Here is a 15,679-nt window from a genome sequence, read left to right as displayed (position 1 = left end):
TGGGTGGCTCAGTGGGTTGAGGGTCTGACTCTTGATTTCAGCTTCAGGTCATGATCCCGGGTCATGGGGTTGAGCGCCACGTCAGGCTCACAGTTGAACATGGAGTCTGCTTAGGATTCTCTCTCTCTCTCTCTCTCTCTCTCTCTCTTTCTCTAAAATAAATTTTTTTTAATTTTTTTAAAAAGGAAAGGCGTGTGTTTCCAAAGCCACGAAGGTTGTTAGGGTCGGGGTTCAGTGCTTGGCCACACTTGTCCTGTCCCTTGGCACCCCAGCTATGGCTGTGACCACCCTGGAGTCCTGGGCAAGAAAACCGAGCACACAGCGGAGGCCAGGCCACCAGAGGACCTGGGCCACATCAGCCGACGGGGACCCAGACTGCAGCCAGCAGCCGTCCCGATGTGTGAGCCCAAAGCCCACCACCCCTGTCCTCACTGCGCCCGCCCTGCTGTCACCGCTGCACTTCATCCTTAGTGACACAGGACCCCCGTTCGGGGGACGGGATCCGGTCTGTGTCCTCTCTCCAGATGTAACTGCTTACAGGGTTTGGGTTTTGTTTCGTTTGACCCTCTGATCAAGTTGGCAGAGAGACAGGATGAGCAGGACTTCGCAGGTCATGGGAGGCTCCCCAGAGGAAACACTGACGCCTACAGCTAAGTAACACCCGGAGCCACGCAGGTTCCTCGTAGGCACCCCCAGAGCGGAGCACAGACCAGACAGGCGAGCATGAACATCCAGGAAGAAAGGCCCAGAACCCGACACCGAGCAGGGGTGTCTGTCTGGCCAAATGAGCAAGCGGACAGAACCCAGCGAGTGTGCCTTACGACACCAGCCATGTCCCTCCGGCCGTCCCCAGACCGTCTGTCATCACTCGTGACTCAGGAGATTCCACTGGTAACACACTGGGGAGCGTGGGTGTTAATACCCAAAATAGTTCCTGAACAGAAGTCACTCGCTGATGCTCGCAGAGCCCAGAGCTGCCGAGGGGAACTTTATCTGACGGTAAACTTAGAACGCATTTACTGTCAATGGTAGGAAGCTGGGCTGTCCAGTGAGACCATCGTGGGGTGGAAGAGCCTGTTCACACAGCAGCCCTTGCTGTGAGGCTGTGCGGAACCTTCCAGAACAGCCACACCCTCCTTGCTGTCCGTCACGAGCCCGTCGCCCCTCCCACTAACATAGAAGCCAATGGACACCAGGCAGTTGACCGGCCACGTCTTTGGGGTCCCCATCACTAATCACCTGGGCAGAGCTGAGCAGGTTCTGACACAGGAGGCATGGGGGGAGGTGAGCTGACCCCAGCCCCCAGGGCCTTTGAGGGGCTCGGGACAGGTGGGGGTGGGGAGGGAGCAGCCACAGCCCCAAGGACCCCCCCCCAGGGGCTCAGGACAGGTCTGGCGGGGGGGGGAGGTGAGCAGCCCCCAGTGGCTCAGCGTGGGTGGGGTGAGCTTGTGTGTAGAGCGAAGAAGGCGGAGCCACCCACCCTGCAGGCCCCCAGCCGGCCACTCTGCCTCCAGGCGGGCGGGGAACTGGCTGTGGGGACAGATGGTCTAGCACCTCGTTTGGGGTGGAGCCTCCCCGCATTCACAGTTGTCCCAGCGCCCCGAGCTGAGCTCTGGAGTTCAGTGCTAGCTACTGTACAGAAGTTTCATAGAACAGAAAAGGTTTTAAAACGAAATGCAAGGTTCACACACACCGTCCTCTGCCGCTGGCCCCGTGGCCGGGAGGGCGGGTGCCTCCCGACAGGGAGGGGCCCTGCTCCCAGGGGGGCCCCGAGGCTTGCCTGCCCCCGTCAGGTCCCCACCCCACCCCGCACGCACACCTGCCGTCGTAGGAACAGGTCCCACTCGGGGGGTAGCTGAGCAGGCCCTGGGTTTCTCTGCTCAGGCTGGAGGAGGGGAGGGGGTCCTTAGGCTTCACACTCAGGGTGTTCTCTCCCTCCAGGCGTCGCTGTCCCCACACCAGCCACCAAGCCCACCGTCCCTATATTCATTTCCTCTCCTCTCCCAGGGGTGATGAGTCACGTGGGAGGGGACGGAGGTGTTAGCTAACCTTACTGCACATCGTACCCGTGCATCAGATCATCACCGGACACCCTAACTTTACAGGGTGTCACTCGCCAATGACCCGTCCGTCAATGGCGCTAGGGAAGGAGGGAGGCAGGGGGCCAGGGTCAGAGGCTGGAGGTGCCCCAGCCCCCAGGGGCACCCGGGAGGCACCAGCCCTCCTGACACCTTGATTTTATTTTATGCCTTTAATGTTTACTTATGTATTTTGAGAGAGAGAAGGAGAGGGAGACAGACAGAGCAAGCGAGAGTGTAGGGGAGGGGGAGACAGAGACAGAGACAGAGACAGAGAGACAGAGAGAGAATCCCAAGCAGGTTCCAGCTGTCAGCACAGAGTCCAACGGGGGGCTCGGCCCCACGACCTGAGCTGAAATCAAGAGTCAGACACTCAACCGCCTGAGCCCCAGGACACAGCTGCAGGGCAGGGGATGGGGGAGGGCAGTCAGGGGGGCCCCTCAACCCGGGGTCTGGACCGGGGTCCACAGCACACACACCTGCTCCAGAGCCGCTCACTTAGACCAGGGGGCCCTGGCCCCTCCCCCTGCCCCCACGCCTCCCCCACAGGCTGAACTCCAAGTGCCACCCCCCAGGGGCCGGGGGGGACCGGAGGAGAATGCCTCCCTGACCGGCTTCCAGACCCCACGTCCTTCTCTCTGATCTCTCTGGAAGACGCCCCGCACTGCCTGCCAGATTGGCTCACTGCCGTGGCTCACGGCTCGGGGGTAACAGAATCAGAAGCACATTCAGGAAACCCTTGTGTGCGGAGGGAAGCCTACTGTCCGCTGTCCTCTGCAGTGACCCCCCACAGCCTGGCTTCGAAGGGCTTGCCCCTCCCCAACACAAGCGTGGTGAACCGTGCATTTCTTCCCTACAAACTTCCAAGTGTTCCTTCTCCATTTGAGAGAGAAGACCCAGGCCACGTCTGCTGTGAGCTCAGCCAACCCTCCAGTCACCCCTGTGTAGACCCCTCCTCGGCGCCCCCACCCGCCCGCAGCCCCACCCCGGGAGGAGGCCTGGCTCGTGCTCAGACCGGGACTAGACAGTGCGAAGGGACAAGACCAGGAGCTTGAACTTCAGCGGGTGGCCCGGGGTCAAGGGTGAGTCTCACTGTCGCGGCGGGGACCGGACCGCTGGGCAAGTCGTCCCGGAACAGGTGCACCAGAGCCCGTGGACTGTGAACACACCTCCACGTGCGACCGGGTCGGTGGGGCGAGAAGCCAGCTCACCACGTGGCCCAAACAGCGGGCCAACGACCTGAGTCCAGACCCTCCGGAATGTTCAGGGCGGCGGCCGCTGACAGACACTCCTCTTCCGCATCCACCAGGGAAGGGCCTGACTTCTTCACCTGCTCCGGTGCGGTTCCACATCTCCGAGGGTCTGTTCATGGAGGATGAGCCCGTTCGAACCCACCAGCGTTCCGCACGGCCCACAGCCCTGCCCCGACGCCCTGCCCTGCGCCCGCCCCCCCGGCACGCGTGTCCCCGCCTCCACGGGGTTTCTGCCATCACCCAGGCCTTGCTGCCTGCCGCCGCGGCTCTGAGACCCACACTCAGAATTTTTGCCCAAGAAGGCCAGGCGTCGCTGGAAAAGGCAGCCGGGCTGACCCAGGTCCCCCCAAGCCACAGCCACGGCCCGTGGAGGGAGCACACTGAGGGTGTCTGCGTTCCTGTCCCTGGTGAGCTCTGTCGTGGGGGGTGGCGTGGCACTGGGCTCTCACTCCCCACGCCCGCTGTTGGCTCTCCCGTCCGGCACTCAGGCGACCCGTGCCCTTGAGCTGCTAGGATGCTCGGAACCTCCCCTCTGGCCGTGGCGAGTGACCGCAAACACCCTCCCACCGCAAACAGGTAGAAAATCAGGCAAACACAGGGCGGTTGCTTGCAGGCGCTGGGTGGCAGGCAGAAGCTGACTGTAGGCCACTGGCCACCTGGGCCGGCCTTCCGCCCAGAGGCCTCCTCCGCCCTAGGGGGTGGGGCCTGGGGAAGCAGGACCCACAGGAAGACGCACCTGACCCCACGGCCCAGGCCCAGAGCCTTGGGCCCCCGCATCCCTGTCCGAGGCGGCCTGCCCTGTGTGCAGGGCAAGCCACCGTGTCCCTGCCCTGTCCAAACGGGGGTCTCCTGGGGGTCACAGTCTGGGGATACCCGAGAAGGCCAGGCCTTAGGAATAAGAAACGTGTCCTGGAGGAAGGGCCACAGACAAAAGGACTCAGAACGGGCCCAAGGGGTGTGGGGCCAGGCCCTTATCGGTGGGGCAACACCCCCTCCCAAGGAGATCACTTCTTCCTCACTGGCCTCGTACCTACCCTACAGGCCGGCCGTCATGTAACGTCATGGAGTGACCTCTCACACAACACAGGCAACAACAGAGCAGAGTGGAGACCAGGAAAGTGCAGTGCTCCCACTGGAGCCAGAGAAAGGAACAAGTTAGGGGCAGCCCCCAGATGCTGCCCTCCCCCTCCTGGCCAGGAGGACAGGATCTTGGGAAAGAGCTCAGTGTCTGAAATGAAAATACGCTGGTGACTCAGGAGCAGGAAAGAGGCAAATGAGCAAGAAAAGAGGGGGAGAGGGGAGGGGAGGGGAGGGGAGGGAAGAGGAGAGGAGAGGGAGAGGGAAGGAGAGAGAGAGAGAGAGAGAGAGGAGGGAGGAGGAGAGGAGAGGGAGAGGAGGAGGGAGAGGAGAGGGGAGGGGAGGGAGAGGAGAGGAGAGGAAGGAGGAGAGGGGAGGGAGAGGAAGGAGGAGAGAGGAGGGAGAGGAAGGAGGAGAGGGGAGGGAGAGGAAGGAGGAGAGGGGAGGGAGAGGGGGAGGGGGGAGAGGGGAGGGGAGGTAGGGAGGGAGGAGGAGAAGAGAGGGAGAGGAGGAGAGAGAGGAGGAGGGAGAGGAGAGGGGAGGGAAAGGGCAGGGAGAGGGGACAAGAGGGAGAGGGGAGGGGGAGGAAGAGGGGGAGTGGGGAGAGGGGGAAAGGGGAGAGGGGAGGGAGGGAGAGGGGAGAGGGGAGGGGAGGTAGGGAGGGAGGAAGAGAAGAGAGGGAGAGGAGGAGGGAGGGGGGAGAGAGAGGGAGAGGGGAGAGGGGAGGAGGGAGGAGGAGGAGAGGAGAGGGGAGAGGGGAGGGGGAGGGAGGAGAGGGGAGGGAGAGGGGAGGAAGAGGGGAGGGAGAGGGGAGGGAGAGGGGAGGGAGAGGGGAGGGAGAGGGGAGGAAGAGGGGAGGGAGAGAGGGGGAGGGAGAGGGGAGGGAGAGGGGAGGGAGAGGGGAGAGAGGGAAGAAGGGAGGGAACGGCCTGAAGAGGCCGCCGGCGCCCGGGGGCAGTGCCCAGGCAGTGGCTGAGCACCCATCCACGGCGGCCCCCTCGCCATTCTCAGCTCCTGTCTGCGGTGACAGGTCTGTGCCCACAACTCCCAGCCAGCCGCAGCCTCCCAAGGAGCCTGACCTGTGGCGCACACTCTTGAGGCAGAAAGTAGGCGATTACGGTTCGAGTGTGTGCGGAAGGGAGCACGGTGGCCAGAAGAGTGTAGGTTCCGTGCTCCCGCTGGGATCTCACACCCGCTGAGGGGCCTGTGGCACGCCACAGCCTGTGGCACGCCTGTGGCACGCCACGGGCCCAGTCGTGATCCCCAGAAGGACTACTAAAACCAGAGCACGAAGAGGCATGACTAAGAGGCCAGCAGAGGAAGTAAATTAAGGTGAAATACTAGGGGCGCCTGGGTGGCTCCGTCGGTGGAGCGTCTGACTCTTGCTTTCAGCTCAGGTCATGATCCCCGGGTCACGAGATCGAGGCCTGAGCCAGGCTCTGCGCTGACGGCTCGAGCCTGGAGCCGGCTTCGGATTCTGTCTCCTTCTCTCTGCCCCTCCCCCGCTCACTGGCACGCATTCTCTCTCGCTCTCTCTCTCCCTCTCTCTCGAAATGAATACATAAATAAACATTTTAGAAAATGAAGTACCAAAAAAAAATTCTGAAAAAAGGTAGGAGTGGAGGAACCGAGGAAGAAAAAGCAGAACAGATACAAAACAAATGCCAAGATAAGACGGTTAAAAAACAAACAAGAAAGGGGGATTTCGAGCCAACTGTATGGAAAAGTGCACACAACACAAAGACAGAAACAAAGACAGAGGTCATCAGACGAGACGCACGCCAGGACCCAACTCCACTTCAAGCATGGGGACCCAGGCCGCATGTCTCCGGGACAGGGGTGCGCCCGGCCGGCCAGCGTCAGAGAGCTGCGGTGCCCACGTCGGACCACGAGGCATCCCAGGGGAAACGAGGGGTGCCGTGTGGTGACAAAGGAATCAGCCGCCAGGGAGACATAAAAATCCTAAATCCTGGCGAACCTGATACCCGAGTTTCAAAATATAACAGGAAACCGGGCAGAACTGAAGGGCGGGGCTCGGACGCTTCAGCAACAGGTAAGGACTTAGAAGCACGGACACGATGCGCGTTTACAGAACCTTGCACCCAACAATTGCCGAAAACACATCATTGTCGAGTGTGTGAGGCACACTTACCACGGATGTCTGCCACCACGAGTCATGAAGGAGATGCAAACCGAGGCCACACGGAGATGCCACTACCCCTGCGTCGGGTCACAGAGGCGGAGACGGGCCCGGCACCCGCCGGAGGCTCCGAAATGGGGTCAGGAAGAGGGTCCGGGTGGTGGCAGCTGCGGCTAGGTGCGCAGTGTCCGCTGAGGGTGGCCCTTCTTTCTTAAAGAGCTCCGTTCTAACGCCGCTCGCCGAAGGAAAACCAGAGAGCTTCTCTTGGTTACGCTAAGGCTGTGCTTGGCGGGACCAGGCCCCTGTCAAAACCTAGCTGAAAATTAGTGGAAACGGCAAGCTTCCCGTGGGCAGCAGGGGGTAACGCCCAGGCGGCGGAGGAGAGAGGCCTGGGGCTCCAGGAAGCTCAGAGTCAACGTTGGAGGAAAGGACTCGCAGCCATTTTGCTCTGAGGCCCACGGTCAGCGTCCAGTGCCTCCCCGACCCTCGGGGGAGCCCAGAGGTGGCCAGGAGCCCAGGGCGGCCGTCGTTGGAAAAGTCAAAAATCCCGGGCAGGCAGAGAAGTAACAGCTGCAGCAGAGGGGAGGAGGAGGGGGATCACGGGGCCGCCAGGGAGGGATCAGCTGTTTGTCACACACATCGTGTCACGTATGGAATTATTTTGACTTTTACACACCACAGAAAGTCCCACTTTGCCGTGATCTAAGGAAAATAACACTGCAGCCCCGGTGCCACCAGGAAGCAGGGAGAAGAAGCAGCTCCTGAGCCCTGCGTTTCTGGGAGTTAGAAGGTTTCCTATCACTTTCCTAATAAAAACGGAGGGGGAGGTTCAGGTCACAAGTGGGTAAGTGTGCGTTCTTGTGGGCGCCTGGGGACAAGCTCTTCCTGGAGGCAGGCCCACCCCTTCCCTGGTGCTTGAAGGAGGACCTAAGATCCGCCCTGGCTCTGACCCCACACTCACCCAGCCCCTTTGTGATTACAATGGTAGAACCTTCCAGAATTTTCTGAAAAACAATGCCAGACTACATTTGCTGATGAGAAGGGCTGGACTATAGGATAGATGTGTTTTCTGATCAAAATCAACAAATTGTCCTGACTTTTCAACTCAGAGGAAAGATGATAGAAAAGCATTTCAGATGGGACAGTTCGAAGTCAGGATTCCAGCTGATAGAGTTTGCAGAGTGGGATCGCAGCCACCTGCCAGGGCCTCGGGCAAGGGCACCTGGTACCTGCAGGAGGCCAGCCGTGGCAGGGATGTGCTGGGACTGACGGTGCACTGTGGCTGCCCTCAGGGAGAGGGCCTGGGAAAGTGCCCATCCACCGCCTGCGTCCCAGCGCAGGGCATGAACTAATCGGGGTCCGTCTGGTGCAGCCCTGTCACCCCCTGCCCTGCAGGAGGTCTCCTTGAAGCCCCCCTCCGCACACACAGGGCCCTTCCTTCTTCCCCCAGCTTGAGAAGCTCACATCGCTGTGCTCAGTCCCTGGCACGCAGGAAGTGTGACTCATTCCTTCACTAGAACATTTACCAAAAATCAGGAAATTGTTCACACTTTGAGACCCCCCCCCCCCCGGCTCTGGCTGAACTAACAGTATTTGCATTTAAAATGTGTCTGCCTTTGGTTCTCTTCGAGATGTTTTAGACATTCGGTGTCTCTATTATTGACTGAGTTCCCAAAAATAGTTATTGCCACATCATACTGAATTAGGCCCAAACTGGTCATTCAGGCTGTACAAGAGACAGGTGTGGAATCAGGTGCAGACTCAAGTACAGGGTCAGGAACAGGCTCAGGTATGGGCCCAGGTGTGAGTCAGGCATGAACTCAGGTGCAGACTCAGTGTGTGCTCAGGTGTGGGTCAGGTGTGAGCTCAGGTGCAGCAGACTCAGTGTGGGCTCAGGTGTGGGCCCAGGTGCGGGTCAGGTATGAGCTCAAGTGCAGACTCAGGTGCCGGCTCAGGTGCAGACTCAGTGTGGGCTCAGGTGTGAGCTCAGGTGCAGACTCAGTGTGGGCTCAGGTGTGGGCTCAGGTGCAGACTCAGGTGTAGGCTGTCCTAGATTTGAGTCCCAGGCACGCCTTGGCATTTTAGCCGGTGTCTGTGAGCCTGCAGTCTCCCGTGATTACGAAGGTAAACAGGCGCTCAAAGGAGCTGGTGTGCCCGGATGCGGATGCCCGGATGGGGATCTGTCACAGAGCGAGTGCATGTGCTGTCCGCATTTGCTATCGGTCTTATTAATGAAACTTAATTCTTAATGAGTTAATTATTAATGATTTAATGAAATTTAGCTATTCATAAAGACTAATGTTAATGATGTCGATGACGGATGGAGTTTGCTGGGTTTTAACAAACCGTCTGATTAAACAGAAATATTTAAACAGCAGCCATCAGTCGCGCCATCGCTGGGCTGCGTGTCCCGCCAGCGGCCACACGGGGGCGCCTCAGGACAGCGCGGGCGGCCAGGCGCTGGAGGCGGGGCCGGAGAAGGGGCGGGGCTGGGGCGAGGGGAGGGGAGGGGAGGGGCTGGAAGAGGGGCACGCGTCTGGAGAAGAGGGAGGGACTGCGGGGGGTAGGGCTGGGGGCAAGGGGCCAGGGCCGGTTTAGGGTGTCAGGGGCTGGAGAAGGGGCCGGGAGCTGGAGGAGGGAGCGGGAATGGAAAGGGCCCAACGCGGCCAACCGGCAGAGGGACCAGATGGACCCTTACCTCCTGACTCTCACCAGGGCTCCCCCAGTGGGGTGGGGCCGGACTGGCTTCCATCCCTCAATCAATCAGAAGAGACCCCGGTTTCAGATATTAAGCTCCTCCCCAGGGCAGCCCTGGGGAGCAGGGTCCCTGAGCTGAGGGAGGTGCTCCCCAGGGGGTCCTCTGGGAAGGACAGGCCCCTCTGGCCAGCCCCTGGCAGGGTTCCCGACCCCCACCCTCGTGGGGCAGGAGGGTCTCCAGCGTCCATCCCAAAGGGACGCTGGTCCTGCCCTGGGACCCCCGCGACTGTGGGCAGAGTGTCCCTCCCTGGAGAGAGTCCAGCGGCAGATCCCACGGTGGGCACTGCCACCCCCAAGTCATTTCCAGGGAAGCCAGTGAGCTGGGCGAGGACCCATGTGTGAGGACAGGACAGGGAACCTACCCATGTCGGACCTCCCTAACAGACTCCCGGGTAGGTGTCCACACCCAGTGTAGATGGGTCGCTGGAGGCGGGGAGGGGGAGGAGGAGGGGGGTGGGAGGGGCAGGGGGGTGGGGGGTGAGGGGGGGGGGTGGCAGCTGCCCCAGGACAGAGGGCTCTCACCTGGTGTGGGTCCTGCCCTCCTAGTGAGGCTCTCACCCAGTGTAGACGGGACTTGGAGGGTCTGTGTTTAGGTCTGCCCTGGGTCCCAGTGGCATCAGGTGAGGGCTCCTGTTCAGGCTGTCTGAGGTCTGCAGACCCTGTGTCCCACACAGGCTTGGCCTTCAGGGCAGGGCGGAACCTTCTGGGTTTGCTGGTATTTGAAGCCTCACCTGCACCTCTTCTCTCCCAGCCAACAACGTAGTCGGTGCAGGAGCACCCCCGTCCCCGTGCCTCCCCCAACATGCACCTGTAGGATCCAGGTCAGGCCAGAGGGCAACTGGGCAGAGCCCTGGACGAAGGTTTCCATACACTCAGCTCCCCCCCCCCCACAAGGCAAGGCTTCTCCAGACCCTCTCATCTGACCCCCCGCTTCCCAAATCTCAGACCTCGGGGTCCCTGCAGACAACTCCCCACCTCCCTGGGGCCCCGCCTGGAGAAGGAGGGCATGGGGGCCTGATATGGTCATGCCCAATGTCATGCCTCCACCTGGCTGGGAACTGCACAGCCCAATACCCCTGCCCCTTAGAAGTGGGCCCTGTGGCCTCTGAAGATGGAAATCCAGAGTGTGGCTGACGGGAGGGTTCTGATTTCTGGTGTGGATGGCCCTTCTCCCACCACAGCAGTGCTGTCACGCACGGGGTCCTGGGGCAGGTCGGGGGGCAGGGAGGTCACCACGGCTCAAGGGGGCTTTTACCTTTTCCCAGAGTGGCGGGGGTGTGGCAAGTGATCTGCTCCAGGAGGGTCCCAGGGGTCCACACAGGAACGCGGCTCGTGCATGGCCCGCGTCCCCGTGCTCAAAGGACAGAGCGTCCCGGCCCAGCACACCCGGCCGGGAGTCCAGAAGCCATCAGGGGAACAAGTGCTGGGCACGACCGGGTCCCTGCAGGGAGGTGCCCGCCACACCCGCCCACCTCCAAACCTTCCGGGTGCTGGCTTCCACTCAGCCCAAGAGCACTGTGGGTTTTTTTCCGTTTAACTTTTATTTTACTGGATTGTAACACTCACACAGACAAGTGCCTGGAGCACGCGTGGGCAGCTTGGCGGACAATCACGGCGTGGACATCCACGAAGCCACGACTCACATCAAGAGACAGAACACACACAGAAGTGGGAAGGGGAGGGGAGGGTAAGGACCAGCTGTCAGAGGACTCAGCTCAGGGAGGGCAGGGAGGGGGGCAGGGGGCCCGGGGGTGCGGACAGGGGCGGGGTCCCGTTGCTCTGCGGCCTGGGCGGCCCTGCTGGAGGGGCGCGGCGGGGACCCGACGGGGGGCGTCGGCCTCACCCTGGCCGTCAGGGGCTGAACTTGTACAGGTACATAATCCACAGGATGCAGACGGTCATGGACACCCAGATCCACACTTCTTCGTAGGGGTCGAAGCAGGGCCTGCAGCAGCCGTCCTCGGGGCACACGTCCTCCTCCCAGCCGGGCTCGGGGCAGGACCTGCCCAGCCTGGCCCGCGGCCGCCTCCTCTTCTGGGACTGGCCGCGGGGGGCCAGGCCACCCCTCGGGGAGCTGCCGGCGGTAGAGCTGGGGCCCACACGCTTTATGATGTTGAAGACCGAGAAGGGGATGGTGACGGAGCCCTCGCTGATGGTGACGGGTCTGCGGGCGTGGGGCCCCCGCGGGGGCTCCCGGCCAGCGACGGCGGGGCCCTGGCCGCCGCCCCCCTCCTCTTTGCCTCGGGTGACGTCGGCAGAAGCACCCTTGCCTGTGCCTTCGTCAGTAAAGACGAAGGGGAAGGTGACGGAGCCGTTGACGATGGGGAAGGAGTCCTCCTCTATGACGATGTTGGCCAAAGACGAGGGGAAGGTGACGGAGCCCTCTCCGTCATCCGTGAGGCCGACGATGTAGGACACTGGCAACCGGCTGCTCCCCGCAGGGCCCCGGTCGCCCGGGTCGGTGTCGGTGGGGCTGGGGATGGAGCCCCGGCCCTTGAAGATGAAGCCTTTGAGCTGGAAGGGCCTGATGCTGTTGATGAGGAGGCCTCGGCCGTGGAAGGTGGGGCTCTTGAAGTTCACCGGGAGCCCTTTGCCCTTGGGCGGGGCCGTGGGGTTGGCAGGCAAGTAGATGGAGCCCCTACCAACGACGAGCGGCCCGCGGGGGTCAGCCGCCGGGAGGGGGCCCCCCCTGGGGCCGACACCGCCCCTGGCATCGGCGCCGGGCCCCCTGTCCCTGCCTGCATCCACAAGGGAGAAAGGAACGGTGACTATGTCGTCGTCGCGCTCGAAGAAGTTGCTGCTCTCGGACACGGGGTTCCTGATGAAGTCGGACACGGACAGGGGGATGCTGATAGAGTTGGGGGTGTAGCCCCGGGAGCGGTCGACCACGGGCCCGCTGCCAAGGCTGAGCAGCTGCTTGCCGGCGGCGGCCGAGGCCACGCCGTCACCCCCGTACAAGGTGTACCTGCCCTTAATGGAGCCGGGGCTCTGGACCTCGGGCCCCCAGGCCGGGTCTGGGGGCTTCTGGAAGAAGCAGACCCCCAGGTCGCAGGCCTCGCAGCGCTCGCCGAAGCAGATCTCGGGGCACTGGTCCGCGCTGAGACCCTCCCCGTAGCACTTCTGCAGGATGAACAGAACCAGCTTGTTGAGGAAGAGCCGCACGTTCAGGAGACTCACCTGGCAGGCCCCCTGGGAGCCCGGCGGGCACAGCCGGCAGCGCTGGCCCCAGAGGCGCATCTTCACCAGCCCCAGGCAGCTGGCCGGGTGGAACCACACGTGGAAGAGGATGTGCACGTGCGCCGAGGACCAGCCCCACTGGCAGCGGCCACACTGCAGCCTGAGGAGGACAGAGGGGCCGTGAGCGGCGGGCAGGGCCGAGCGCCCGCGCCCCCTCTGGGAAGGGACAGCGGGCGGGTACACACCCCTGACCTGCAGCCCGCAGTCTGAAAAGCCAAAGGGCAAATTCTTTTCCACCAGTCTGGCGGGAAAGCCCGCTCAGGGACGAAGCCCGGCCCGACACCCGTGAGGGGTCACTGCACTGCCTGCTGCGTCCTGCTGCTTTTGTTTTGGGACTCAAGACCCAGGCTTAACAGCCCTGAGGAAATGTCACCAGGAGCCAAGCACCCTGTGAGTACCTGGTGGGGGGGAGCATCGCTGTGGGTACCTGGTGGGGGGCTGGGGGAGCACCCCTGTGGGTACCTGGTGGGGGGTGAGCACCCCTGTGGGTACCTGGTGGGGGGTGAGCACCCCTGTGGGTACCTGGTGGGGGGTGAGCACCCCTGTGGGTACCTGGTGGGGGGTGAGCACCCCTGTGGGTACCTGGTGGGAGGGAGCATCCCTGTAGATACCTGGTGGGGCGGGGGGGGAGCACCTCTGTGGGTACCTGGTGGGGGGTGGAGGGAGCACCCCTGTGGGTACCTGGTGGGGGAGCATCCCTGTGGATACCTGGTGGGGGGTGAGCACCCCTGTGAGTACCTGGTGGGGGGTGAGCACCCCTGTGGGTACCTGGTGGGGGGTGAGCACCCCTGTGGGTACCTGGTGGGGGGTGAGCACCCCTGTGGGTACCTGGTGGGAGGGAGCATCCCTGTAGATACCTGGTGGGGCGGGGGGGGAGCACCTCTGTGGGTACCTGGTGGGGGGTGGGGGGAGCACCCCTGTGGGTACCTGGTGGGGGAGCATCCCTGTGGATACCTGGTGGGGGGTGAGCACCCCTGTGAGTACCTGGTGGGGGGTGAGCACCCCTGTGGGTACCTGGTGGGGGGTGAGCACCCCTGTGGGTACCTGGTGGGGGGTGAGCACCCCTGTGGGTACCTGGTGGGAGGGAGCATCCCTGTAGATACCTGGTGGGGCGGGGGGGGAGCACCTCTGTGGGTACCTGGTGGGGGGTGGGGGGAGCACCCCTGTGGGTACCTGGTGGGGGAGCATCCCTGTGGATACCTGGTGGGGGGTGAGCACCCCTGTGGGTACCTGGTGGGTGGAGCATCCTTATGGACACCTGGTGGGGGGAGCACCCTGTGGGTACCTGTGGGGGGAGTGGGGGAGCATCTGCTATGGCTCAGCTGTGCACAGAAACATGGGGAAGCCCTGGAGGGAAGAGCCCCACCCGAGAGGAGAGGAGGTGACAGGGAAATAAAGTCGGGGCAGGGAGGGATGTCGGGAGAGCCGGGAGGGGCTGGGGGCTCCCAGCAGGACAGTGAGAGGGCCTCTTCGACGGGCCCGATCTGGCTCTAAACACGTGAGCAAGAGAGCCGTGCACCGGCTGTCTGGGGCTGAGGAAGGTGCTGGTCTGGGGTCTCTGTGGCTGCACGCCCCGGGGCCAGGCAGGGGCCCCCTCTCCCAGACCCTCAGGTCCTGGACGAGTGACCACACGCGGGCATTCCGCAGACAGTGCGGTCACTGGTGAGGACGGGCTCCGTGAGCATCGGCCGGCCAGCAGCACACGGCCACAGGTGGCCAGGGAGCACCCAAACGGCCAGTGCCCTGGGAGCCGCACTTCCAACTTCAGTGGAATCAGCACGCACGCCGAGGGCCACGTGTGGCCAGTGGCTGCTATGTTGCAGAATGTTGGGCTGTGCTGTGTGACCCCGCCGCTCGCTGGCGTGCCTGCACGAAAGCTGAAAACCAGCTAAACGGTGTTTATGACCCTCAACCACCCGTTTCAGGCAGTTCGCTTGTCTGTGGGACAGTGCCGTGTTTCTCCCAACACCTGGGAGAGACGACAGGCACCGGACACCTGCTCCCGGGGCTTTCAGACGCCGTGTCAGAGTGTGGCTTCCCACGGAGTCCCCCTGGGGACCTGTGAGGCCCCCTCCCCCCCTGAACCCCATCCCTGCAGGCCTGGCCCATCCCCACTGCTGTCATCATGATGACAAGAAGTGGGGTTCATACAGTGACCCTCACAACACTAGGGTTCCCAACCTGGCCCTGGCCAGACACAGCCCCACCTCGGCCTGTGGCCCCTTCGGTCACAGTCATGACTCAGCTTCCCTGTCTCAGGCCCCTCTGCAGGGCAGGGTGTGACCACCATCACCCCCCCATCCCCCATTAGGCCATCAGTGCTGCCATGGAAACCGGGAGATGCTGCAGTGGCCAAGTAAGCCTCCCACGCGTGGGTGGCCGCGTCACCCCACCAGCATCTGCCCCCCACCCCGAGTCCGCGGGGCCCCGACGGGGGTGGCCAGCACTGCCCAGCTTGCCAGCACCGGGAAGGACAGGACAGGCTGTCCCCCAGCACCCCCACTTCCCAGAAGGGAGGACGCGCTCCGGGCCCACCTACCTGTTGGAGCCAAGAGCGGGCTGGATGCGTGCCCCTCTTCCCTGCCCCCAGGGTGCCCGCCGCAGCCGGCCCGGGCCCTGGACTCAGGGCCGACCAAGGGCGGTGCTTCAACAGCTCCTGCCCCTCGCCCCCCAGCACCCCACAGGAAGCCCCCACCCTCAGCGCACCTGGAAAGCCCCCTTAGCCGGTACTGAAAACCGCCACTCTCCATGTGCCCGGAGGCCAGGTTCTCCTCAGGCAGCAGCTCCCAGGTGTCCTGGGGTTTCCTCTTGGCCATCAGCTGGGCCAAGGTGCTGGCCCACACGTCCACCCCGTCCATGCTGGCGCCGGGCTCCGCAGTGCAGTCTGCTGGCTGCACCAGCTCGGGCTCCGAGGAAGCCCTGGGATCCCGCATCCTGCACCCTCACCAGCCAATCGCTGCCCTGACAGCCATCCAGTCTCCATGGCAACCGGGTTTGTCTCTGAGGAATGAGAAACAGGCCTTTTTCCTTATCCCCTTGAACATTTTTTATTACGCAAGCAATACGTTTTCATTTCAGAAAAAAACGAGAAACGGACAGACTAATAAAAAGGGAAAACTGCAATACGATCAAATCGT

The 15,679-nt window shown here is 62.7% G+C and overlaps 1 protein-coding gene across 1 annotated transcript; it reads right to left on the bottom strand.

Annotated features, from left to right (window-relative positions):
- Positions 1 to 11,156: 11,156 nt before the first annotated feature.
- On the bottom strand, positions 11,157 to 15,400 carry RTP5 (receptor transporter protein 5 (putative)). Its single transcript, XM_042993939.1, has 2 exons — positions 15,249 to 15,400; positions 11,157 to 12,642 (listed from the first exon to the last, which is right to left on the bottom strand). Exons 1-2 carry the CDS (start codon positions 15,398 to 15,400, stop codon positions 11,157 to 11,159), a joined length of 1,638 nt encoding a protein of 545 aa, XP_042849873.1.
- Positions 15,401 to 15,679: the final 279 nt, after the last annotated feature.

The sequence above is a fragment of the Panthera tigris genome, chromosome C1 (assembly GCF_018350195.1).
Source record: "Panthera tigris isolate Pti1 chromosome C1, P.tigris_Pti1_mat1.1, whole genome shotgun sequence".
NCBI lineage: Eukaryota > Metazoa > Chordata > Mammalia > Carnivora > Felidae > Panthera > Panthera tigris.
The sequence above is the reverse complement of the archived record's forward strand: the minus strand, read 5'-3'. Positions and strand labels throughout refer to the sequence as shown.